Raw genomic sequence first — 25,621 nt, 5'->3', positions numbered from 1 at the left:
CACCGCCATCAGCCCGCCCCCCCCCCCCCCGGTACCTGTAAGTTGGGCACAGGAGGGGTGCTCAGTCCCTTTTGCTCCTTCGGCTTCCAGCGACGCAATGCTGACCTTAGGCCCCACCCTGGTGCATAATGTGATGCACGGGAAGGGGCCTAAGGCCCTGATTGGTTCAGGCTCCTCCCTTGGGAGGTGCCTGAGGTGCCTGAGCCAATCAGGGACTTCATTAGGGCTGAGCCTAAGGAAGTCCCTGATTGGCCATTGTTTTCTAATATACGCAAAATGTCTGTGCCATTGCAAAAAAGAAAAAAACCCAGGTAGACCTGTTGGTAACACAGTTACCGACAGGTCTACAGCAGTCGGGTTTTAGGATAGCAAAACCCTATTCAAAATAGCCTAGCAAATGTTGGTGAATCAATCGCTTGGCTATTTTGCATGGGGTTTTACTAATTTGCATGGGTTGGATCGGACAATGGGGAAAAACACGTGGTCCGTTTAGTGAATCGGGTGGGTAGCAGTGATCGTCGCTAAACCTGTTTTGCTGACGTCAGTGAATCGGGGCAAAGTGTTTCTTTTACCTGCTGAAGAAACATTTACACAAGCTGTGGTAATTGGATTATCTGCTAATGCTTGGAGAGTGAACTTTTCAGAACAGTTGAGCTACAAAGTGTGTATTTTGGAAATTTAACTGAACTGTGCACAACTTTAATGTTTTGTTTTGGTCCTTTGTTATGGCTGAGCTGAAGTCACCATGCTTGATGAATGCACTGGAAAGCTAATAACTCCATTCTGATGAATGTGATCCTTCATTTTGGTTTGAAGAAATAATAGAGCCTTGGACTGCTGACTCAAGTTTATTTTGGTCATTCTAACAATTGATTTGTGGGTTGTTTTGCTCTCTGAGAATCAGTTTGAGTTTAGTTTTGAGAGCTAATCACGTGCACGCCCAGCTGTCCTGAGACGCAAGTGACTGCTGGCGGCCTAACTGATGCTCAAGGTATTCTGGATTTTACACCAGGGATGACAACTACAGTCTTTCGGCGCTGGACAGTGCAAGGACTACATATGCTTGAGCAGGTCCTTACTATTACGTTAGTGGTGTGCAAATTGGGTATATCTAACTGACTCATTATACTTCTACGGTACATGCTCAGTTGATGTCAGTAGGATTGGCTAGGAAACTTTGCACTTTTTTAATTTTGAAGATGACAGGATCCTATATCCATCTCACAACTCCACAAAGAAATTAGGGATATTTTGCCTGCTAAATCATTTTGATCCATTGGCCACTAAGTGGCATGAGGAGTTGGAAATGAATCTGAAGGCACTAGACATAAATCAAGTCTTGCACAATGGCAAAAAAGGTGCAAGACTTGCTTGACCCCATTTGATCGTGATTGGCGTGTGATTGTTATCTTTTATGCAGTTTGCTTTATACCTTAACCACCATGGACCCCTGAGGAAGGCGTGTTATCCGAAACACGGACCGTGTCGGGTCCCTTGGTTGGCTATAAGATTGTATATGTTACTGCATTTACTAATAAAACAACGCTTGCATCTTGTACATTATCTGCAGTCTGTTCGTTGTTTTCTGGTTGCTGTTGTTTACTGCAGACTACGTTGGATTTTCTTTCTCCCTTTTCTGCATAACCATGCAAAGTAGCCTTTTATAAACTCAGACTTTTGAGGTCTAAAGATTGTTTGAGAAGGTTACTGTCTGCAATTAGAATTGTCAACCAAGAGCATCAGAATTAAGTTCTAGCATTTATGCCCTTTTGAAAAATATTCACCCAAAGCTGTGTACAAAAGGGATAAGTTGAACGTGGACAACAGACAATTATAGTAGTAAAAATATTGAAATAACAGTACATAGTATGCTACTTAAGTTGTCAGCACAATAAAACATCCTAATAGCATGGGGTGTAAGCAAAGGTAGAACCCACAGAAAAGTAAGATAGAAAGTAAGGGAATCCATTTCAAGAAAATTGCATGTAAAGTCATGTAATCTCAGCTAGGGTAAGAGTGGGTAAGCGAGTCCTGCTACAGAATGTGCAGATGGTGTTAGTCCTTATGTTTATGCAACCAACAAGTTAATTCTTCTTCCATTAGAGGCTTGGGAGAAGAGCCAAACTTTCACCTGCTTCCTGAAGTGGAGAGAGTATTTCATCGAACATCAGGAATTGCTTACCAAGAAACTTTTTCCTTTTACAGATCAATGCAGCCAAACCTGTTCCTCTAGGGCAGGGGTGTCCAATGTCGGTCCTCGAGGGCCGCAATCCAGTCGGGTTTTCAGGATTTCCCCAATGAATATGCATTGAAAGCAGTGCATGCAAATAGATCTCATGCATATTCATTGGGGAAATCCTGAAAACCCGACTGGATTGCGGCCCTCGAGGACCGACATTGGACACCCCTGCTCTAGGGGAAAGAGGGGAAGGGATTTTATTCTGAGTACTTCTGATTGCAAAAAAAAACAACCACCACCACCCCACCAAGATTTTGTCCCATTCTAGACCTGAGGGCCTTGAACAAGTATGTAGTCAAATGGAGGTCTGGATGGTTTCCTTGAGCACCTTTATACCCATGTTACAGAAGAGCAATGGTTATGCTTCCTTGACTTAAAAGGATTTTATACCCGTGTTACAGACATATCCAGAGCACAGAAAGTATTTGAGATTGTAGTAGGCAAACACTACTTCCAGTATTATATAATGCCATTTGGTTTTACATTGGCACCAAGAGTATGCATAAAGTACTTGGCAGTTGCAGCATCTCTGTGCAGCCTGGGAGGTGCACATGTATCCTTGTTTAGGCGACTGGCTAGTCAAGAACACATTGGAGGAAGATGAGAAAGACTCGATGTGCATGACCATTTGGGTGCTAAGCTAAAGGGCTTATTATAGAAACATAGGGCTCCTTTTACTAAGCTGCGTTAGGGCATCAACGCGCGGAATAGCGTGCGCTAAAATGCCGTGAACGCTAAACACTAACGCCAGCATTGAGCTGGCGTTAGTTCTAGCCGCAGCTTAGTAAAAGGAGCCCATAATGGCAGATAAAAGGCCAAACGTCCCATCCAGTCCATAATAAAAACAAACCATTAATATTTTCATAATCTTAGTAGTCCAGCATTTACTTTGAACAAAACTTATTTAAACTTGTTTAATGGAAGGAAAAAGCCTCCGAGTCCTGGTTTAAGCTGTGAACTAGACAACACTTTATTAAATCAGCAAAAATCCTTCCTTTATGGTCAGTAGGAATACACACACACTCAAAAAAAATTTTTCATAAATTTCTCTTAGATTTTCAGTTTATTTCCGCTTAGTTACTTGCTGTGTGTGCCATATTGTGTGTGTGCTTTTTTAGTCCCTATGTGTTATTTTGAAAAAATTTAGAGGTGTGCTTAGAATGTTTGTTTTAGGCTTGAAGTGTCAAAGTCCCTCCTTGAGGGCCGCAATCCAGTCGGGTTTTCAGGATTTCCTCAATGAATATGCATGAAATCTGTTTGCATGCTAATAGATCTCATGCATGTTCATTGAGGAAATCCTGAAAACCCAACTGGATTGCGGCCCTCGAGGACCGACTTTGACACCTGTGCCTTAATCCCTGATGCAGCTTGCAGTGACATGCTGGCCACTATCAGTGGGACCATTTTTTAAAGAGCTGGATCTGAGAAAAATAAGGGCTGGATTCTGCAACTAGTGCTGGTATTTCCAGCACCTGCTTTACATGAGAATCGTGTCCACAGGGGCTCCTGTGGTCACTTCTGGCACGAGCAACGCCCAATTTTACCGTAGGCGCCTCTGTGGACAGGACTAGAGAATGACACGGGGAAAAAATCTGTCCCCGTCACCGGCCCACCATCCTCTGCACCGCCCCGTCACCGCCGATCCCTTCACCGCCCCGTCACCGTCACCGCCATCCCTTTCACCGCCCCGTCACCGCCACTGCCATCCCATTCACCGCCCCGTCACCGTCCCCGCTGCATCCATATAAGCCTTTTTCCTTTCACTCCTTCCTTCCAATTTGAGCCGGGAACACTAGCGATCGCACGGTTCCCGCGGCCACTACCTGCCTGCCCGGTCGATCCTGGTGTTTGGCCGGCTCTCTCCCTTCTCCTCACCTTGGTTTGTGGGTTTTCTTTTTCGGCAACCTGCGCGCTTTCCCAGGGAGCCGCACACGCGCGGCTGCTCAGTGTTCGATCTTCTGCTCTGCTGCAACTTCCTGTTTCCGGTTGCGTCAGAGCAGAAGATCGAGGCTGAGCAGCGGCGGGTGTGCGCAGCTCTCTGGTAGCGTGCGGGTCGCCGAGGAGGAGGATCTGCGGACTGGGGTGAGGAGAGGGGAGAGAGCTGGCTGGACACTGGAATCGATTGGGCGGGCGGGTGTGAGCTGCGGGGACCGCGCGATCCTTCATGCCTCACTGCGGGGGACAAGACCATTCACTGCCCCGCGGGCGGTGAATGGCCTTGTCCCCGTCGCCGCAGCGACTGCTAGTTTTCTTCCCCGTTTTCGGCGGGTGACCTGCGGCTAAAATGCGGTGGCCGCGGGTAAACCGCCACCGTGTCATTCTCTAGACAGGACATCAGCAACCTGTTCTGTATGTGCTTACATTTTTTTAAATTAGTTTTTAATTGGTTTTAAATGACAGTCAATTACCATGTCATTTATCACCAAAACCAATTAAGTTAGGTGGCAGTCTACTGCCACCTAACTTACGGTGTCCCTATGAGAATCAGGGCCTAAGGTGTTTAAGTTTTTTTAATTTTTTTTGCTAAAGTGTATATTGGCTATACAGGAATTTTTTTTGCCAATTAAGTTATTGTCCCAAGAGGTTTAAGAAGGCGATGTCTTCACAGCTTAAACCAGGACTTAGAGGCTTTTTCCTCCCATTAAACAAGTTTAATGTGTGACTGATCAAGTCCTTAGCTGGTTTACATCCTACTTTGAAAATCGTTCCTCTATAGTCACCTTTAACAATACTAACTCCAACAACTTCACATTACCATATGGTATCCCTCAAGGATCAATACTCTCTCCTATTTTATTTAATATCTTTCTCGCTCCACTTATGACTTTATGTCAATCCATTGGTTTTTCGGTATTCGCCTATGCCGATGATATACAATTATTACATCCAATTGACCCCAAGAATACACAGGAAATAACAGCAATAAATAACAAATTGGATCATATTCATCACTGGCTGGATACTAACAAGTTATCATTAAATATTCTCAAAACCAACGCGATGCTCTTCCCATGGAAGGATAGTAGTTCATTTATTACCCCAATCTCGATTAATGGTAACCCATTACAGATACAACAAAATATTAAAATCTTAGGTATTATATTTGACAATAAATTATCATACCATGACCACATAAGTAACGTTGTTAAATCTACTTTTTTCAGACTACGCCAAATTCGCTCTGTCTCTAAATTCTTATGTACAAAATCTCTCGACATTCTGATTCATTCTTTAGTCATCTCTAAACTCGATTACTGTAATGCTTTATTCAAAGGATTATCTCATAAAGAAATTAGACATCTTCAAATTGTGCAGAATGCCGCTATTAAAATAATTCACAAAGCAAAAAAATTTGACCACGTCACACCCTTACTTAAAGAATCTCATTGGCTTCCTGTAGCACACCGCATTTTATTTAAGATATGCCTACTCACATTTAAAACTCTCATTTTTCAAACTCCCGCTTTTATCCATAGAGTCTTAATTCCATATACCAATTCTAGAACATTGAGATCACAGGATCAACATCTATTGACCATTCCCTCGTTAAAAATCATTAATACTAGACGGCTCACTATTTTTTCAGTGACAGCTCCTCAGTCCTGGAATGATCTCCCAATACATATAAGAGAAGAAAAGAACCTTGAAAAATTTAAGATTAAGCTCAAAAGTTTCCTTTTTAACGATGCTTTTAGTGAATAATGATCTTTTATTATTTTTTATCCACTTTTTTTACTGTCTTTCTTCCCCCCCCCCATGTTTTTACCTTTGTATTTTGAATTTAATATAGAATGTAACCATTAATGAACTTTCCCGTTGTTTCAATATAATACGTAACAACTTAATTTTTATTTTAAATTGTGTTTGTTTTTGTAACATTGTTTATTTATACAATATTTTACCTATGTTTATAATTATTTGTATTATTTTGTACATCGCCTTGAATGTAGAGAAGGCGATTAATCAAATCATTTAATAAACTTGGAAACTTGGATAAACTTTAAATAAGTTTTGGTCAAAATAAGTGCTGAACTACTCACATTATGAAAATATTTTGTTCACAGGTGGGAACTTAAAGACAGTACTGGGTGGACTTCTATGGTTTATTTATTATATCCTGCCCTTACCCAGGGCGGGTTACAAAAAATACATACATATAAATTAACACCAAATAATGCAATACAACACACACTACTTACAACAAACTAAGTGGACGACCAGCACTCCACTTTCAATACATACTTCAAAATCATGCTCCATATTTTATCTGACAAAAAAGATGCTGTTTAATTAATCGCTTAAAACTTGCTACTTATGCTGTTGAGGGTAGCTTATTCCATTCCCTCGGGCCCATACAACAAAATATGCTATCCCTGGACACTGACAGTCTATGGTCTATTGCCCAAAATATTACAGACAATTAACTGTATAATGAGTATGATTATTGGGCAGACTGGATGGACCGTTCAGGTCTTTATCTGGTATCATTTACTATGTTACTACAGTTCTGTTTCCCTCTAAATCCCATCCCTGTCTCACTTGCACCCTGAATACCCTCTCTGGCTCCCATGGTATGGCATCTCTCTCCTCTGGCCAATTTCCCACTCCCCTTTCTGGTTTGGGTCATTTCCTACTTCTGGTTCCAGCATCCATGTCCCCTCACCTTCTCCACTACCGCCATAAGAGGGTCCAGCATCCATATCCCCTATCCCCTCCTTTGGGTCTGGCACTCCTCCGCCCCCATGTGGAACCAGCTTCTGCAGCCCTTGCAAAGCAGCCGCAAGTCTTCCATGGGCCATTTCTTGCACTCCTATTGAGCAGGGGCCGCCTTCTCTCCTTCATGCTCCTGACTGGATGGACACACATCCCCTTTCCCTGCACAGGCCTGGCCTCTCTCTGACCACCAACCTCAGTGTGGATCTGGCATCTGCGGCCCTCCTAAAGCAGCAGTGGCGGATGGCCGGCAGAGGTAGTACTGTGAACAGGCTGCTTGCGGCCAGCCCTGCCAGGGCCTTCCTCTGTTGCATCATTCATCTGCAGGAAGTGACATCGCAGACAGATGTCATGACAGAAGAAAGGCCCTGGTTGTCTGGCTTCAAACAGCCTATTCACAGTGCTGCCTCTGCCAGCCGCTGCTGCTGCTGCTTTGAGAGAGTCGCAGATGCCAGGCTTTAATGATCAGTTCTTTTTCTATTCCTTTCACATTTCCTATTATCTACCCCATTTAGCCTGTCAAGAATGTGCTGTTCCATGGCACCACAGGAACTTAATCATAGTAAATGAGAAGAAGAAATATACGAGATCTGCAATATTTTTATGAGAAGTAGCCTCTTAGATTAAACCCAGCACTCCTGCCATAAATGTAGAGATATATTTTGATTTTTTCTGATTCTTGACATGGAATGAAGAAATGCACATTGTGTGAGTTAATACTGCCGTCTCTGTAGTTCTTCCGAACAGATGTCTTTCTGAAGCATTCCAAATATAACCAGTGTTCTTTTACTGATTGATGAAATAAGTTTGCTGTGGGTGTTGAGTGGAGGCTGGCTCTAGGTGTGCGTGTTCCAGAAGACGTAAAAGCCGAGTTTTATAATAGTTGGTTTATAGCCTGACTCATACACAGCCTTCCCTGCTGGACCCCAAAGTACCTCTCTTAAGCAATAGCTACTGTAAGTTCTGGGTTCAGATCCTAGCATTACCATTTCTTCTTAACTTGTTTTGAATTATAATGGGTTAGATTACAAAGACTGCAGAGTGCTATAAAATTTTTCCTTGGATAGGAGGCTGTACAGAAAGACAAGATACAGTATTTTAGGGCTCCTTTTACAAAGGTGCCACTAGCGTTTTTAGCGCACGCTACCCGAAAAGAGGAGGCGATAGCGACTAGTGCGCGATATTCCACTCGTTAAGGCCCTAACGCACCTTTGTAAAAGGAGCCCTTAGTTTCACCGTTGTTACAATTATCCATACATAGCTTAAAGAACTTTAAATAACTCTCAAATTTTAATTTTTTTTGTTGGTTTTGCAATTTTATAATTTCAATTATAATGTGTCGCGAAAATCATTTGCTCCATTTAGTGTGCTGGAGCTAGAAAAGTTTAAGACACACTGTACTAGGTGCTGCTTTACATTTGTTCACATGTACTGTATTTTCACGTAGATAACGCGCACCCGTGTAAAACGCGCACACGGGTATAGCGCGTGGGAATCTGAAATATATGTAAAAAAAAAAATTTGTATACCGCGCACACCCGTATACCACGCATGCTGCCCAACTCTCCTGTCGCCGCCTGACTCTCCTTTCGCCCACCCCGACTCTCCTCTCCCCCTTGAAGTCCTGTCCCCACCCTGAAAGCCTGATGCCCCCCCCGACGTCCGATTCACCCCCCTGCAGGACCGCTCGCACCCCCACCCCGAAGGACCGCTCGCACGCACTCCCACCCGCACCCCCACCCTGAAGGACCACTCGCACCCCACAGCTTCCCGACCCCCCCCATCATGTAGAAGCTCCTACCGGTGTCCTGCTGCTTCCTCTTGGCGGTCCCAGCCCTTCTGTGAGCCCTGCGCCTGCGCTGCTTCCTCTTCCGGTGGTCCCAGAATAGGCCCGGGAGCCTTAGGCCCCTCCTGGGGGCGGGGCCTTGGGCACATGGTCGGGTTGGGCCCATGTGCCTCAAGCCCCGCCCCCAGGAGGGAACTAAGGCTCCCGGGCCTATTCTGATTGGCTCAGGTGCCTTAGGCCCCACCAGTAGGCGGAGCTTAGGGACGGATGGGCCAATCCGGCCTCATTCAGTCATTGGCTGCCTGCCGGCAGGCGGGTTTGGCTCCCATCTGTCCGGCCAACTACACAAAGGTACGGGGAAGGGGGGTGGGGGTGTCGTGGGGGTCGGCCAGGGGGGTCGCGGGTCTGCTGAGGGGGCGGTCGGAGGTTCTTGGGGGGGGGCGGTCGTTGGGGGGAGGGGGGTTTGCGTCGAGGGCAGGAGGGCCTGGGATCCCTCCTGCCCGTAATGTAGTGCGGGGTGGGGGTAGGGGGTCACCGTGGTCAGGAGGGTTTGGGCTCCCTCCTGGCCCGAACAACAAGCGGGGGGGGGGGGGGGTCACCAGGGCCAGGAGGACTTGGGCTCCCTCCTGGCCCGAACAACTAGTGGGGGGGGGGGCGCCAGAGCCAGGAGGGCTTGGGCTCCCTCCTGGCCCGATATTGTCGGGGAGTCGGGGGGGTAAGAGGGCTTGAGCTCCCTCTTGCCCCGATCGTGTCGGGGGTGCCGCGGTTGGCTGGGGCAAGAGGGCTTGGGCTCCCTTTTGCCCTGATCGTGTTGGGGAGTCGAGGGTGCAAGAAGGCTTGAGCTCCCTCTTGCCCCGATCGTGTCGGGGGTGCCGCGGTTGGCTGGGGCAAGAGGGCTTGAGCTCCCTCTTGCCCTAATCGTGTCGGGGAGTCGGCGGGGCAAGAGGGCTTGACGTCAGCGAAAGGGCGGGACTGCCGGAAGAGGAAGCAGCGCAGGGCTCACAGAAGGGCCGGGATCGCCAAGAGGAAGCAGTAGGACACCAGTAGGAGCTTCTACATGATGGGGAGGAGGTCGGGAGGCTGTGGGGGTGCGAGCGGTCCTTCAGAGTGGGGATGCGGGTGGGTGTGCGTGCGAGCGGTCCTTCGGGGTGGGGGTGCAAGCAGTCCTGCGGGGGGGGGGGGGGGGGGTGAATTGGACGTCGGGGGGGAAACTATGTAAAAAAAATTTTGTACAACGCACAAGGTTATGCACGGTTTGTAAAATTGTGTATAACGCGCGCGTTACATGCGTGAAAATACGGTAAGTTCAATGCTCAACCAAAAGTACAGATGAACAATGTTGATTGTATTAGTCTGTTGTGGGATGCTCTGAACCAATTGTATTGATAGATTCTCAAGGAGTCTTGTTAAGTAACCTGATTTGTAGTGCAAAGGATTCCAGATGGTGGGTTTTATACCTTTGGTTTCCAAGTTTATTAAATTTTTGATAAAACGCAAATCAAACCTTCTAAGCATTTTACAATTTGTAATTAAAAAAAGGGGGATGACAGTAAATGAGTGAATACTCACAAAACCATACTTGACCAACTGGAAACAATAGGAAAATAGGAAGAACTACAAATTAAAAGTAAAGAATACATAAAAGGTAAACCACAATGGGAAAGCTAGGGAATAAGGATTATAGAATAACTCTGGCTCTAAGCAAGTCGATTTAACAGTCAAATGCATCTTGGAAAAGGTAAGTCTTTAGATTTCCCTTGAATTTATCAAGGTTTTTTTCTGACCTAATATGAAGAGGTAAGGAATTTCATATTGTAGGGGCCATAATTGCGAATGAGGTAGCCTGACGTGTGCTAATAATTTTCAAAGATGGTTTATGAAGTAGATGCTGAGAAGAGGATCTTAGAGCTCTTATAGATTCATGTGGAATAAGAAATTTGTGGATAAATGCCGTTTTTTTAGCGGTTTGAGTTTTGAAAGAAAGAATAGCTATATTATATATAATACAGTGTGGAATTGGTCATGAATTGCTTGCATTAGGATGTCTACATCTTTCAGCTCCCCCTCCTTACCTGGTAGACTGAACTGCCACCTTCAGTATTTCCTTCTGAGGTGTCTTTCTGTTCTGCTTAATTTTAGTTCTGCTTAATTTTAGTTTTGGGCTTTTCTCCATCTCTTTTTTTTTTTTTTTTTTTTTTGTCTTCAGTGCCCAGAGGTCCCCATTTTGGGGCAGCTGTGCCTGAGAGAGGATGCAGACTCCCTGAAAGCAGTCTGTTGCCAGCAGGGCAACCCTTAGGTGTACCTGTGTAGCCAGCCTGCACTAACAGTTTTTGGAGCTCGGGACCCGTGCCCTTCGAGCTAGCTCGTACCCTGATTTATTAGGGGCTTGAGCACAAGCTGTTTGGCCCCAGGGAAAGTCCTTTGGGCTTCAGGGGTCAGCTGCAATTTCTTTTTCCTCCCCCTATTGTAGAGTGTGGTCTAGTGGGAGTCTGAGGTTTCAGTCAGGCTTAGCCCAGCTGGCAGCCCGAAGTTTAAATTTTTGGACCTGTGGATCTCTGTTCAGAGGAAGAAAGTCTTCTCTTTTCCTCTCAGTTGCAGCAGAGCTGACAGGCAGGCACCAACAAGGCACTGTGAGTACAGGCTATTATAGCCTGTGGGGAAAATTAGGGCCTGTTGAGTTTTTAGGCCAGAGACAGGGTCCCCTACCTTCTTCCCTTCCCTTATTCAAAGGTAGGTTGAAAATCCACCTTTTTGAGAGCCTTCAACTTATAACCCTATTCCTCTCTGCTTACCCCACCCTAGCCAGCAGTTAAATCATCCCCTCTATCTATAACGCCTATCCTAACATTCTGTTTGTCTATCTTGATTGTTTAAATTGTAGGCTTACTCAAAAAGGGACTGTCTCACTTGTGACTCTATATAGTGCTGCTGACCATGATATGCAGATCTTGTTCATCTCCAAAGAGACAGAAGCTTCAGTCTGCCAGTATGTGCGAAAAGGGTAGTGCGGATTGTGAAAAATTACAGGCAGACCTTAGGAAATTGGAAGACTGGGCGTCCAAATGGCAGATGAAATTTAATGTGGACGAATGCAAAGTGAAGCACATTGGGAAGAATAACCCAAATCACAGTTACAAGATGCTAGGGTCTACCTTGGGGTTTAGTGCCCAAGAAAAGGATCTGGGTGTCATTGTAGACAATACGATGAAACCTTCCGCCCAATGTGCGGCAGTGGCCAAAAAAGCAACAAGATGCTAGGAATTTAGATTGTAAGCTCTTTTGAGCAGGGACTGTTTTCTTACTCTTTGTGACTCTGTACAGCGCTGTGTGCGTCTGGTAGTGCTACAGAAATAATTAATAGTAGTAGGAATTATAAGTAGTATTAATAGCATTAGTAGTATTAATAGTAGGAATTAACAGTAGTAGGAATTATTAAAAAAGGGATGGTTAACAAGACTACGAATGTTATAATGCCGCTGTATTGCTCCATGGTGTGACCTCACCTGGAGTATTGCGTTCAGTTCTGGTCATTTTATCTCAAGAAAGATATATTGGCACTAGAAAAGGTTAAAAAAGAGCGACCAAGATGATAAAGGGGATGGAACTCCTCTTACATGAGGAAAGACTAAAAAGGTTAGGGCTCTTCAGCTTGGAAAAGAGATGGCTTGGGGGAGAAAGATGATTGAAGTCTACTATATCCTGAGTGAAGTAGAACGGGTACAAATGGATCAAATTTTTTTATTTATTTATTTATCTTTTTACTGCATCAAAAATTACAAAGATTAGGGGACACTCAATGAAGTTATAGGGAAATACTTTTAAAACCAATAGGAGGAAATAGTTTTCATTCAGAGAATAGTTAAGCTCTGGAACGCATTATCAGAGATTGTGGTAAGAGTGGATAGCATAGCTGGTTTTAAGAAGGGTTTGGATAATTTCCTGGAGGAAAAGTCCATAGTCTGTCATTGAGAAAGACATGGGGGAAGCCACTGCTTCTCCTGGATCGGTAGCATGGAATATTGCTACTTCTGGCCAGGTACTAGTGTCAGGTCACTAGTGAGAACGGGCTACTGGGTTTGATGGGCCTTTGGTCTGACCCAGTAAGTCTGTTCTTATCTTCTCAGTCCAGAACCAGTCCTGTGGAAAATCCAGAACGTTCTGGGCTTACAGCATGACTCTTCAGTGTGCAGCCTTAATTTGTGAGGGATACTCGGAAATAGTTATCTCTTCTCTACTCGGAGCTAAGAAGCCTATGACTGTTGCAGCCTATGTGCAGGCCTGGAAGGCTTTTCAGCGCTCGGGTAGAAAAGAATCCTTTGACTTATGTTTCCTGATTTTTGAAGGGAGTTCTCAGATTGTGCTCAGAAGGTTCCCATTGTGGAACCTTAACATCACACTGAAGGAACTTAGTAAAGTTCTGTATGACCTCACAGTATTTCTATTGGCAATAGTTTCTGCGAGAAAGGAATCTGAGCTGTGTTATGCCTCAGCATATTACTGACATGTTCAGCATATTACTTACTGACATGTTCAGAATATTACTGATATGTATCCTCAAGTTTGCTTATCTGACATCCTGACCTCCAAAGAACAGTAAGACCAGATGGTCTCTACAATAACCTTGCTTATTTGAGATCCTGACTTCCTTTATTTGAGTGTCAACTGGATAGCATCAAAGAGACAATAAACTGCAACACCTCCTTGCGTATTTGACAGCCTGACCTCCTTGATCTCCACAGGACAGTAAGACCAGATGGTCTCTGCAATAACCTTGCTTATTTGAGATCCTGACCTCTTTGATCTCCACAGGACAGTAAGACCAGATGGTCTCTGCAATAACCTTGCTTATTTGAGATCTGACCTCCTTGATCTCAAAAGGACAGCTGAGCTAACATCCTGTCCTCCTTGTCGCTCAAATAGCATCAAAGAAACAGAGAACAAAAGAGCAGGACCAGCTGTCTTACTAATCGTAATAGCAGGACCTGCTCTGCAAACACCTCCTTGACCTAGGTGTTGTCAAAACAACTTCAAAGGGACTGGCCAGGCTGTGTCTGAATCAAAGGACGCTGTTTACTGCAGAACTATGAACTCAGCAGTTTTTACCCTATATAAAGGACGAACTCAGCCCATAGAAATTTAATCCAGTTTCGTTGCAACAAAGGGACAGCCCGGTTCGGTTCTCCTCTCCTATCAATCGCTGCGGATTCCCGATTGTGAGGGATGGTGATGTCCAGAAATACGGTGATGTTATTCTATTTTTATATTTATCTACATATGTAATAAAGTGTTATTGTTTAGGCTTTATATAGTCTGTGTGCTTTTTTGAGTGTCACTGATCATCCCATTGGGCAGAAATAAGTGGCGGAACAAGCTGCAAGCATGCTCCTACACAGAACCACTTCTCAGGATCACAGAAGCAGGAATTTCTTTGTGCATAGTTTCTTCTTTCCTACCGAATGTTGTTTCAGCCTTCCATGTCAACCAGGAAATTCATTTTACCAGTGTTCATGCTACAAGTTCGAAGAAGCAGGATAAGCTTTTGCAAGTGCTAGTCATCAGAAGAGCTTTGCTCTACTATTTGGAATAGACCAATGATTTTCATCTCTGAATATTCATTAAGACCACCTTTTTGTTCTAACTAGTCATGCTCGATGAGGCAGACCAGCTTTCAAGGCATCTATTTCCAGATGGATTCGTATGGTGATTTCATCGGTGTACATTAGCTGTGTCTCTTCATGGGTGGAGTCTTGGGCAGCTACATGGTCTACTCTCCATACCTTTACAAAGTTCTACAGAATGAACCTAGCGGCTCATGAGGACACTGTGTTTGGGTTCTCGGATTTACGGGCAGGTTCATCTGTTCCGCCCTAAATACAAGATACTGCTTTGGTATATCACCTATCGCCCGAAATCCTTTACCCTTTGCACTACAAGAGAAAATTAGTTTCTTACCTCGATAATTTTCTTAGTAGTAGAAGGGCAAAGGATTCCGGACACCCCGCCCTGTCAGCTACTTCACCTGCTTACTGCCTCGGACAGATCTCTTGGGTCTGGAAATGGAGATCTTTTCCTGCCAGTTGTATAAAAAAAGAATGAATTTGATAAGTCTTTAAAAGTTTCAGAGCTGTTAGTGTTGGTTGCACACAAAGGGGTGGCTTGTTAGTTCCCCTAGAATTATACTGTTTGGGTTAACATTGTTCACTTTATTTGTTACAGAGCAGAACAGAAAAGTATTGTCGGGGAGGTTTCCCCATTTCCCTCCTTCTGATTTCTCCTATTTTAATTGTGATCAACTACTTTGGTACAAACTGAAAGTGGCAGTACAATCCACTGTGGAAGGAGGTAGAGCTGAAAAATGTAGATGACATTCTTCTGCAAGCAATTCATGACCAGTGATATAAAAACTATCGTCTATAATACTTGGTCCTTCTACTACAAAGAAAATTATCGAGGTAAGAACCTAATTTTCCTTTCTAAGCTAGTCTGCTCAGTTGGATTTTATCTTAAGTAGTGTGTTCTGCTGACTTAATCTGTTTTTCTTTCTCCATATTATTGCTTATCTAATACTGTAGTATGGGATAGTTTGGAGTTTTTAATATATTGGTTGTCTTTCCATCACACTGTTGGAGCAGAAGACATAATTCAGGGATTTACTGACAGCATGAAAGTTCTGTGTCTAACCTTCTGCTGTTTTTCCTTTTGATAGGTTATTTAGCTTGACCCTGAAGAAGCTGATCATGCTGAAGGAGCTGGACAAGGACCTGAACTCTGTAGTAATTGCAGCAAAACTGCAGGTAGGTCTTTTGTGTCAAACTTGCATGCCACAAGGCAAGGATATACTTGGATAGGTATTTTTGGAAGAAGCAGCAGCAGGATTTTAGGTGTAGTGACAAACTACCACAGGAATGGGCAACCATAGTCCTCTAGGGCTTCATCGCCGGTGGATTTTCAGGATTTCCCCAATGAATATGAATGAAACCTATTTGCATGTACTGTCTCCACATATATTCATTGGGGAAATTGAGAATATCGCAGGACGTCATCCATGGAGCCCCGGTAGGGACAGTCCACAAGTGAAGTATCACTTTAAAACTTGAAGACCGCTGCACCGTGCATGCACGAGTGCCTTCCCGCCCACCAGCCAATTACGGGACCATCAGTTTTAGTTTTTCATGGAGCTGAGAAACTGTTTCTTTCAGTTTCTCTCAACGAGCGTACTATGTGCCTGTTTAGGCGTATTTTTTCTGCATATGTTTTTTTATTAGTACTTTCATGCCTTTCCATTGACCCAGTTCGTTGTCTTTAATTTTTTATTGACTTTTTACTTATGGCCTTTGGGTCCTCTTAAGCCTGTCTTCAGGTTGTGGTTGTTGAGTCCTGTTCAGTTTACAATCTGCTCAACCTTTACAGACTCGGATGCGGACAAAGCAGAACTACTCAATAACTACTTCTGCTCAGTCTTCACCTGCGAAGCGCCAGGATCCGGTCCTCAGCTACAAACAAAAGGGAGCTCGGTGGACCCATTCTGGGACATGGAATTTACCGCGAGCGACGTCTACCATGAGCTATTAAAACTAAAAGTGAACAAAGCTATGGGCCCAGAAAATCTGCACCCCAGAGTACTTCAAGAATTGAGAGATGTCCTGGCAAAACCATTAGCCGAGCTCTTCAATCTTTCCCTAAGCAAGGGAAAAGTGCCCCTGGACTGGAAAACTGCCAGCTTTATCCCGCTTCACAAAAAGGGATGCAGGTCAGAGGCTGAAAATTATAGACCGGTGAGTCTCACATCAATAGTGAGTAAACTCATGGAAACGTTAATTAAAAACAGATTGGACGTGATTCTGGATAATGAAAGATTAAGGGATCCCCACCAGCATGGCTTTACGAAGGGACGGTCTTGTCAATCCAATCTGATAAGCTTCTTTGACTAGGTAACAAAAAAACTGGATGGGGGCGAATCCCTAGATATTGTATATTTAGACTTCATGGATTTTGATAGTGTCCCACACCGTTATTGAGCAAAGTGAACACGCTTGGGCTTGGAGAAGCACTGATAGCATGGGTAAAAGACAGGCTTAGCGCAGACGTCAAAGGGTAATGGTAAACGGTATTCCCTCAAAAACATTGAGAGTGACCAGTGGAGTGCCACAGGGCTCGGTCTTGGGCCCGATACTGTTTAATATCTTTGTAAGGGATCTGACTCAGGGACTTTGTGGCAAAATTACATTATTTGCTGATGACACTAAACTATGCAACGTTGTAGGCAGGGCAACAGAACCTGACAGCGCTACCAGGCCCAACACTATGGAGCAGGACCTACTTCTGCTGGAACAATGGTCCAGTACTTCGCAACTAAACTTTAATGCCAAAAAATGTAAAGTAATGCATCTTGGAAACAGTAATCCATGCAGAACATACACCTTGAATGGTGAAAGCTTAACAAGAACTACTGCAGAAAGGGACTTAGGAGTACTCATCCGGGACGATAGGAATGCTGCAAATCAAGTGGAGAAAGCTTCATCAAAAGCTAGACAAATGCTGGGTTGCATCAGAAGGAGCTTTATCAGCCGAAAGCCTGAAATCATACTGCCATTGTACAGATCCATGGTGAGACCTCACCTGGAGTACTGTGTCCAGTTCTGGAGGCCACATTATCAAAAAGATGTGAAGAGAATGGAGTCGATCCAGAGAATGGCCACTAGGATAGTCTCGGGACTCAAGGATCTCACTTATGAAGAACGTCTGACCAAACTGCGCTTATATTCTCTCGATGAGCACAGAGAAAGGGGGGACATGATAGAAACATTCAAATACATCACGGGCCGTATCAAAGTGGAGGAAGAAATCTTTTTTTCTCAAAGGTCCCAAGGCGACAAGAGGGCATCTGCTAAAACTTAAAGGGGGAAGATTTCACGGTGACACCAGGAAATACTTCTTCACCGAAAGGGTGATTGATCGATGGAATGGTCTTCCACGCCAAGTAGTCGAGGCCAGTAACGTTCTCAACTTCAAGAGATGTTGGGACAAACAAGTGGGGTTACTACAGAGTTATGTTTAAAAGATGGATTCTCATGGGAGAGGGGATTCTAGAGTGGGCAAATTTTGCTGAGGGAGGGTTCTTGAGTGGGCAGACTTGTTGGGCCGCAGCCCTTTTCTGCTGTCATACTCTGTGTTTCTATGTTTCCAAAACTTTCAGTCTTTTTACTTGGTGTCAGTTTTTCCTCCGATGTACAAATTTTCTAACGGCTTTAAGTGGTGTGTCTGGTGTTGCAGGGCTATTTCTTGTACTGATCTGCATAGCTGTTGTGTTCGGTGCTTGGGCCCTGATCATTGTGATTTTTCTTGCCTGCTGTGTTAAAAATTACAAAATAGTCGCTAAAAGCCAGAAAATTGCAGTTTGAAAAACTTTATAAGTTGTCTATGTCAGAAATGGTGGGAATCTTCATTGCCGCTCCTCAGCATCAGATAAGTGCGCCTCAGTACTGGGGTCACTAGTGCTTCGATGCTCAACTAATCCACCTATGATACTGTGCATGTACTAGTTATGGTGCCATCTCTGCTGCAAAATCCTGCACAAGCAGTGCCAGTCTTGGCTCAGTCCAAGCATTTACTGGATACTCAATTAAGGCGTCAGCCTTGGAGCATGCAGCTTCAAGCATCAATGTCTATAGTTGATGTATATAACTGACACACATCATCAGCATCTATCATATATATCAAGGATGCACTTCAACGACGCCTAGACGTTAAGCATCTACATCGAGAGAGCGTGGTTCATCTCATTCTAAGTGCTCCTATCAACATTCGAGGCACTCTAGTTGACGCTCACCTCAACATTGCCCTTTATTTCCTCGATGCTTCTCTCCATGATTAACTCAACATCATTCTCAATTACCAGACTCCAGCATTGAGAACTGTGACTCTGTCCTTAGTCAACACTTTTCTAGCAACTGTCCAGAGTTATCAGCAGATGAAACTTATGCTTCTTCTGATTCATTTCCTTCCTGCCTTATAGTAAGTCACCCCTGGAAGGTCTCTCTTTCATTAAATTCATTAGACAAATGGGGCAAGAACTCCCTATAAAGATGGAGTCTGATTCCGCATCTCAGGTAGAGCTTAGAGATATACTGTACTGTTAAAAAAAAAAATGACCTCCAGATTGCATAAAGGTTCCTCTTCACAACCTCGTGAAGGAGGCATTACTGAAGAATTGAGAATCTCCTCTACATGTTGCTGTTGCTCCACACAAGCTGGATTCACTTTACCGCATAACAGCCTTGTCCTGGATTTGACAACCTGCAGTTGCAGCATCAGTCCCTAATTGTGGAGTCTGTCCACCAAAAATCTCAAAGTTCCAGACTTTATGTCAGTACTCCTTTAGGGATAGAAGGCAGGACGTTAGATAGATTTGGACGCAGAATATTTCAAGCTTCTATGCTGGCGAATAGAATCTTAAACTACAATTTCTATATGACTTTTTATAAGAAATCATTCATACAAAATATGTCTCAATATGATCAAGTATATTCCATCTAAATATCTGTCCTCTTATCAGTGTCTAACAAATGATCTCCTGGAAACCAAGAAGTATATAATATGCTTCACATTTGATGCTTTTGATATCACTTCTCATATTTCTACAGTCTCAGCTTTACACAGAATAGCCTGGCTGAGAATCTATGACCTAGATGCCAATATCCAGGACTGCCTCTCTAATATACCCTGTATAGGAGATTATTTATTTGGAGACTGGATAGAGGAAGCCTCTCAAAAAAAAATCAAAAAGCATACTGACTGCATGACTACTTTGTCCTCCAAATCTTACTAGCCTCGACCAGCACAAAGATGTACTAATGTCCCTCAAAGATCCTCATACTATTTGAAGCAAAGATATTGCCAGTCTTCTGCAACTGTATGCTCAGTGACTCAACAATGTCCTAGGCAACAGAGACAGCAGAAAATTACTGTGTTAATTCAGTCCACATAACAATCCTTTTATCTTAACTTCTGGAGAGCATAGCCAATATTACTCAACCCCCACCTCTGTCTCTAGCTATAGGAGGTAATCTTATCCATTACCATCAACGCTGGACCCTGAGAGCATTAGATAGATGGGTCCTCCAGTTTGTCAGATGAGGTTATGCCCTTTGCTTTCAAAGAAGTGCAGCAAGTTAGTCAAACATGATCTGCCTTTGCTAAAACTATGCTGACTGGTCCTCATCAGCCCGTGTCTATCAAGGTGATCAATGATGCGGTCTTTTATCTCCCATCTTTCCCAGTACCAAGGTCAGACTCACCGGTCTGTAGTTTCCTGGATCTCCCCTCAAACCTTTCTTGAAGATCGGCGTAACATTCGCCACCTTCCAGTCTTCCAAAATCTTTTCCGATTTGAATGGCATGCCCCTCCAGATCACCTCATGAGTGACTCTTAATGATCAATGCTAGTCTGTTTGGCTGGGGTCCCATTGCCAGGGTTGCCCACTTCAGTGCCTTTGGGACCCCATCACAGAGAAAGTGGTCCATAAATCTTCTCAAACTCAGAGCCATTCGGCTCATGTTGAGGGAGTTGGAGAGTTCACTGGAGAGAAAGACGGTCAGAGTATTCTCCAAGAATACCTCTGTGGTAGCCTATATGAACAGATAGGGAGGCACCAATAGTACCCCATTGTGCTTGGAGGCCCAGTTGTTGTTCAAATAGGCAGAAAAGCATCTACAGGCACTCTGTGGCCCATGTAGCAGGCATAGAGATTGATCATGCCAACTTTCTCAGCGGGTAGACTGGACCCAGGGAGTGGTCTTTGCTCCCAAAAGTGTTCAGTTGCATTGTGCAGCACTGGGGAAAACCAGAGTTGGACTTAATGACTTCAGCCAAGAATGCAGAGAACTGAACCAGGAAGCACAGGGTTGGATGCAATTTTGCAGCCCTGGCTGACAGAGAACCTCCTCTACGTATTTCCACCATGGCCCATGGTTGGCCGGATCATACACAGAATCATGAATCACCTGGGTCTGGTGATACTGGTAGCTCCAGACTGGCCCTGTTGGCCTTGGTATGCAGATCTAGTGCAACTACAACGAGACACATGTCTCATACTGCCGATCAATCTGGGGATCCTCAGGGTCCAGCTCCCATGGAGAATCTTAGCACTTTGGTCTTATGGCATGGCTCTTGAGTGCTTAGAGCTAACCTGTAAAGGTTATTTGGAGGTAGTTGTCTCAATTCTCCTTTGAGTAAAGAAGCCTTCAATGTTTGCAGCTTATGCTAAGGCATTCCAGATCCAGTGCGCCGGGGAAACAGGTAGAGCTTTTTGAGACACCAATTTCTACAATTCTGGCATTTTTTCAAGCCGGACTACAGAAAGGTCTAGCTATGTCATCTCTTAAAGTCCAGGTAACTGGCCTCTTGTGCCTCTGGGCTCAAAGAGAAAAGCTGTCACTGGCTTCTCATCCAGATATCATCTTGTTCGGTTCTTAAAGGGGGTGCTTAGATTGTGTCCCCCATTGTGCCAGCTTTTCCTGTCGTGGAATCTTCATGTCATTTTAAAAGGCATTTCTAAGCCTCCATATGAGCTTCTGCAAGAAGCTTCTCTGCTGGATCTTATGGTAAAAATTGTATTTCTGGTGGCAATAGTTTCAGCAAGACAGATCTCAGAATTGCAAGTTCTTTCTTGTAAAGAGCTTTTCCTTAGGTTTGCAGAGGCTGGATTTATACTGCGTATGGTGCTTTCTTTCCTTCCAAAGGTGGTGACAGCCTTTCACATCAAACAAGAAATTTGTTTGCCCGATTTTCACCCTACAGCTTCGGCCAAGCAGGATAGGATATGCAGAGGCTATTTGTGCGAAGAACATTATTGCTCTACCTGGAAAGGACCAATGATTCTTGGCTCTCTTGACAATCTGTTTGTCCTGACCAGTCAGTCACGACAATTCAGACCATCTTCAAAGGCTAATATTGCCAGATGGACTCGCATGACAATTTTGTTGGCGTACATTACCTGTGGCAAACATCCTCCAATTTCTCTTAAGGTGCATTTGACTAGAAGTGTGACCTCTTCCTGGGCGGAATCCCAGGCAGTTCCTTCTGAAGAGATCCGTAGAGCAGCTACTTGGTCTACATATCTTAACAAAGTTCTACAGAGTGGACAGGGCAACTCGAGAGGATAATCATTCTGTTAATCACATGCAGGAGTCTACCGCCAGATCTATCGGCGTTTCACTTCGCCTATTTTCTGCCTCGGATATTGTTGCCATCTGACACTGGTTTTCTTTTCCTGTCAATTGGATAACCAAGTAAGAAGAAATTCTTAAGAAATGTAATGAATGGGTTGAACCTCAGGGATCCTTATAAGTATGTTAGTGCTAGTTGCACTTAGCAGGTTGGTTGCTTAATACAGCTAAGTCGCAAGTTCATATTCATTCTTGTTCTTTTCTATAATAAGTTCCAGAGCAGAACAGAAATGTATGATATCTCCGGGGAAGTTCCATGTGCCTCTCTTTCTCTTTTCTTCTATTTCAGTGGAGTTCGATTGCTTTAGTACAATGTAAAGAGGGCACTACACTGGATGAGGGGAGGAGCTGAAAGATATGATTGGCATCCTTTAGCACAGTTCATAACTATGTAAATGGATAACACCTAAGGTACAAACTCCTGCGTATGATTAACAGAAAAAAGATTATCCAGTAAAGACCCTAATCTTTCATAATATCCCGCATCTTTACCTAGGGAGATTGTGGCATGTAGCTCTTGACATCTAGAGCTTAGGAGCATTGTTCCTGAAGCTGTAATTATTTTATGTTAGTATGTTTGGGCAAGCTATAATGCTGTCTCCTGGTACCACCCTCTACCTTCATGTATTTTTCCATGAGTGAAGAAAGGGAGTGGGATTACTATTGTGTTGCTCTGTGGTGAGCCATTGAGCTCTGTATCCCTTTCTTGGTTACTGTAGGGAACTATTTTAATATGAGAGAAAGTAGATTCATGTCCTTTTTTGTTTGGCAGTTTAAGTAAGGGTTTGTTCATCTGTATCTGAATTAATCATAGGCTGTATATAGTGTTCCAATTTTTCAGCTTAGCTGTTTGTTTTATTTTATTTTATTTTTTTAAAGATTTCCTGTTTGATTTATTTTTCCTCCTTAAATAAATTAACCATAAACAGTGAAAATGATGCCAAAATAACAGTGACTCTACTCCCCATTGGTGCCAGGGTCCCCCACTCGCTCATCCCACTCTTTCTTGGCAAGTGCAGCACATAGGAACAGTTATTTTAGCAAATCTATTCCTGTCAAATAAGGGCTGGATTAAAGCAGCTGTGCCAAGTAAATTCTTTTAGATATCAGATGTTGACTTTGCTGCCTTTTAAGAAGGGATAAGATGCTAGAAAAGTCCGTTTCTGTGAACAAAATATGGTAGTGTGGCAAAGAGTTTATTTCAGACAAAATATGTGTAGGTATTTTTTTCTTCTTGGCTATTTCTGGGCAAGAATCCAAAGCTCTACCCGGTACTGTGCTTGGGTTCCTACTGCCGAAATCTCCGTTAAAACCTATTCCAGCCCATCTACACCCTCCCAGCCATTGAAGCCCTCCCCAGCCCATCCTCTACCAAATAGCCATATACAGACACAGATCATTTTTATGCAAATACTTTATATGTGCCTGTATGCCTTCTCTGCCTAGGTTCCTTCTTATAAAAATACACTCTAGAAATAGGGCAAATAAGAGATATTTTGTGTAGGGTAAAACCAAAGAAAAAAAACTAAATGAAATATCTGCTTTGATCTTTGTGCTGGGGAGATACACCCACATTAGAACCCTTCTTTGTAGGAGGTGATTTCAGAAGAACTGAAAAAATTGTTGCAAATCTAGAAGAGGTGCTAAAGCAAACTTATAATTCTAAGTAGTGGAAAATCATCAGGACCTGATGGTTTTCATGCTAAAGTTCTAAATGAATTAAAATATGAAATTGCAGAGCTTACTGGTATTCTGTAACCTATCATTCAAATCTGCATCTGTACCTAAAGACAAGAGTGGAGCCGGTATAATGGCAGTTTTCAAAATAACTGGTTATATAATAAACAATGCTTATTGGGGAAAAACTAGCATACATTTAGAAAAGAGAAGTGATGCATAAATATTCTGTTAGAATTCTTGGGAAAGTTTGAATAAGCATGTAGATAAGGTGAGCCTTTAGTATTACTGTACAGTAGAGTCTCGATTATCCAATATAAACGAGACTGACCTATTGTCAGATGACTGAAAAGTCAGATAAAGCATAAATAAGAAGCATACAGAATGTGTTTCAAATATTGTTTAAATTTAGTACATTCAACAGTCTGCTAACGTGCTTGTACTGTAACACCTTTTTTCAGAAATACTATATAGTCAAAAATTAAAATTGTATACAGTAGTGTACTGCATTAATTCAAGCATAGTAGTATAGTTACTGAAACAACACATTTTAATTGGAACAAATTAGAAACAAAAGTTATTTTAAAAAATTGTGGTTTGATTTGTTTTCCTATTTTAATTCTCTTCCTTGTGTTGAGATCACACCAGCGTTTTAATAACATAATATTAATAACAGTCGTATCTTCTAGAGAATGACTCGGGGACAAAGTTTATCCCCATCCAGTCCCTGATCTGCTGTATGGGTTTTTAAAAAATTATTTTCAGGGAGTTGTTGTTTTTTTTTTTTTTGTATCCGTAGTTTGAGGCTTGGTACCTTGAGTTCCCTCTAGTTTGGACCTCTGCCTGGGAGAAGACGCAGACTCGCAGGGTGGAAGTGTGCTGCTAGCAGGATCAACCCTAGCAGATACCTGTTTAAACAGTCTGCTTCAATATTTTTGGAGCTTGGGGTCCATTCCCTGTGTAGCTAGATTTCATCCCTGAATCATCAGGAGCTTGAGTGCATGCTGTTTGGCTCCGTTCCAGTTCACCGAGACTTAATCATGGGCCAGTTGCGTGGGTTCCCCTCCCCCCCTCCCCGGTTGTGGCATGAGGAGTTGTGGGGGGTTAAGGCTCAGTCTTGACATCAGTCCAGCTAGCAGCCCAAACACCACATTTTGTGGAGAAAATTTGAGGCAAAGGTCATCTCCAGTTTTCTAGCTGCATTTCTGAGCTGACGCAGGCAGGCACCACAGGGCACAGTGAGTAACACTATTGCAGCCTATGGGGTAATTTGGGGGGGGTATGAATTCTGGTATTTTGCAGGTTCCTAGGGGCAAGGGATAGGGTAACCCACCTCTAGAAACCCATTTTTGAGATTTTTTGCCTTTTAATTTTCTCCCCCAGGCCATTTTTTGGCTCCAAGATTGCATCCAAGGTGGCTATCTTGGATTTCCCAATTTTTTTCCTGAAGACTCTATCTGCCTCAAAACCCCTTGAGTTTGCTTAAAATCAACAGGGAGAGACCCCTCAGGATTTTCTACCCCTATATCATGCCAGCTTTGCGCTGGATGGTTAGCCGAGGAGTGTCTGTATTCCGCATGCTGTGGCACATGTAGGGTAGGGTTGGGAGTTAGCCATGAGATCAGCCATCTCTGAGTCCTCAGGGTTGAGGATCCACAGGAGGCTTGGTTTAAGGAGAAAAGGTCCTTACCATAAACCTCCAAAGGTGAATTGGCGAAACGCAGGTGTATCAGCACTGCAGAACTCAAGAGTACATACAGGAAGCTTCTGATGGGGTCTTTTGGGCTTCTAGTGCAGGGCTTTACCCCAGACTTCATGAGCCTGTTGTGTTTAAATGATCAGGGTCCTCTAGCGTCTGCTACAGGTGCATGAGTGGTTGTGCATAAGGGGACGTCCCCTCAGGTCACTCCCTGATCAGAACCAGGTCCAAAGAAGAACAAGGATATCCAGTCGGACATTTACTGGGACAATTGGAGGTC

General features: G+C 43.7%; 1 protein-coding gene across 1 annotated transcript in view; it reads left to right on the top strand.

Annotated features, from left to right (window-relative positions):
* Positions 1 to 25,621, top strand: part of PACS1 (phosphofurin acidic cluster sorting protein 1) — a 202,230-nt gene that overhangs the window by 41,157 nt on the left and 135,452 nt on the right. Inside the window, exon 2 of the mRNA XM_033955834.1 lies at positions 15,445 to 15,532. Within this exon, the coding sequence (XP_033811725.1) occupies positions 15,445 to 15,532 (88 nt within the window). The remainder of the gene's footprint in view (positions 1 to 15,444; positions 15,533 to 25,621) is intronic.

This window comes from Geotrypetes seraphini, chromosome 8 (assembly GCF_902459505.1).
Source record: "Geotrypetes seraphini chromosome 8, aGeoSer1.1, whole genome shotgun sequence".
Taxonomy (NCBI): Eukaryota; Metazoa; Chordata; class Amphibia; order Gymnophiona; family Dermophiidae; genus Geotrypetes; species Geotrypetes seraphini.
This window is presented reverse-complemented; position numbering and strand designations above follow the sequence as displayed.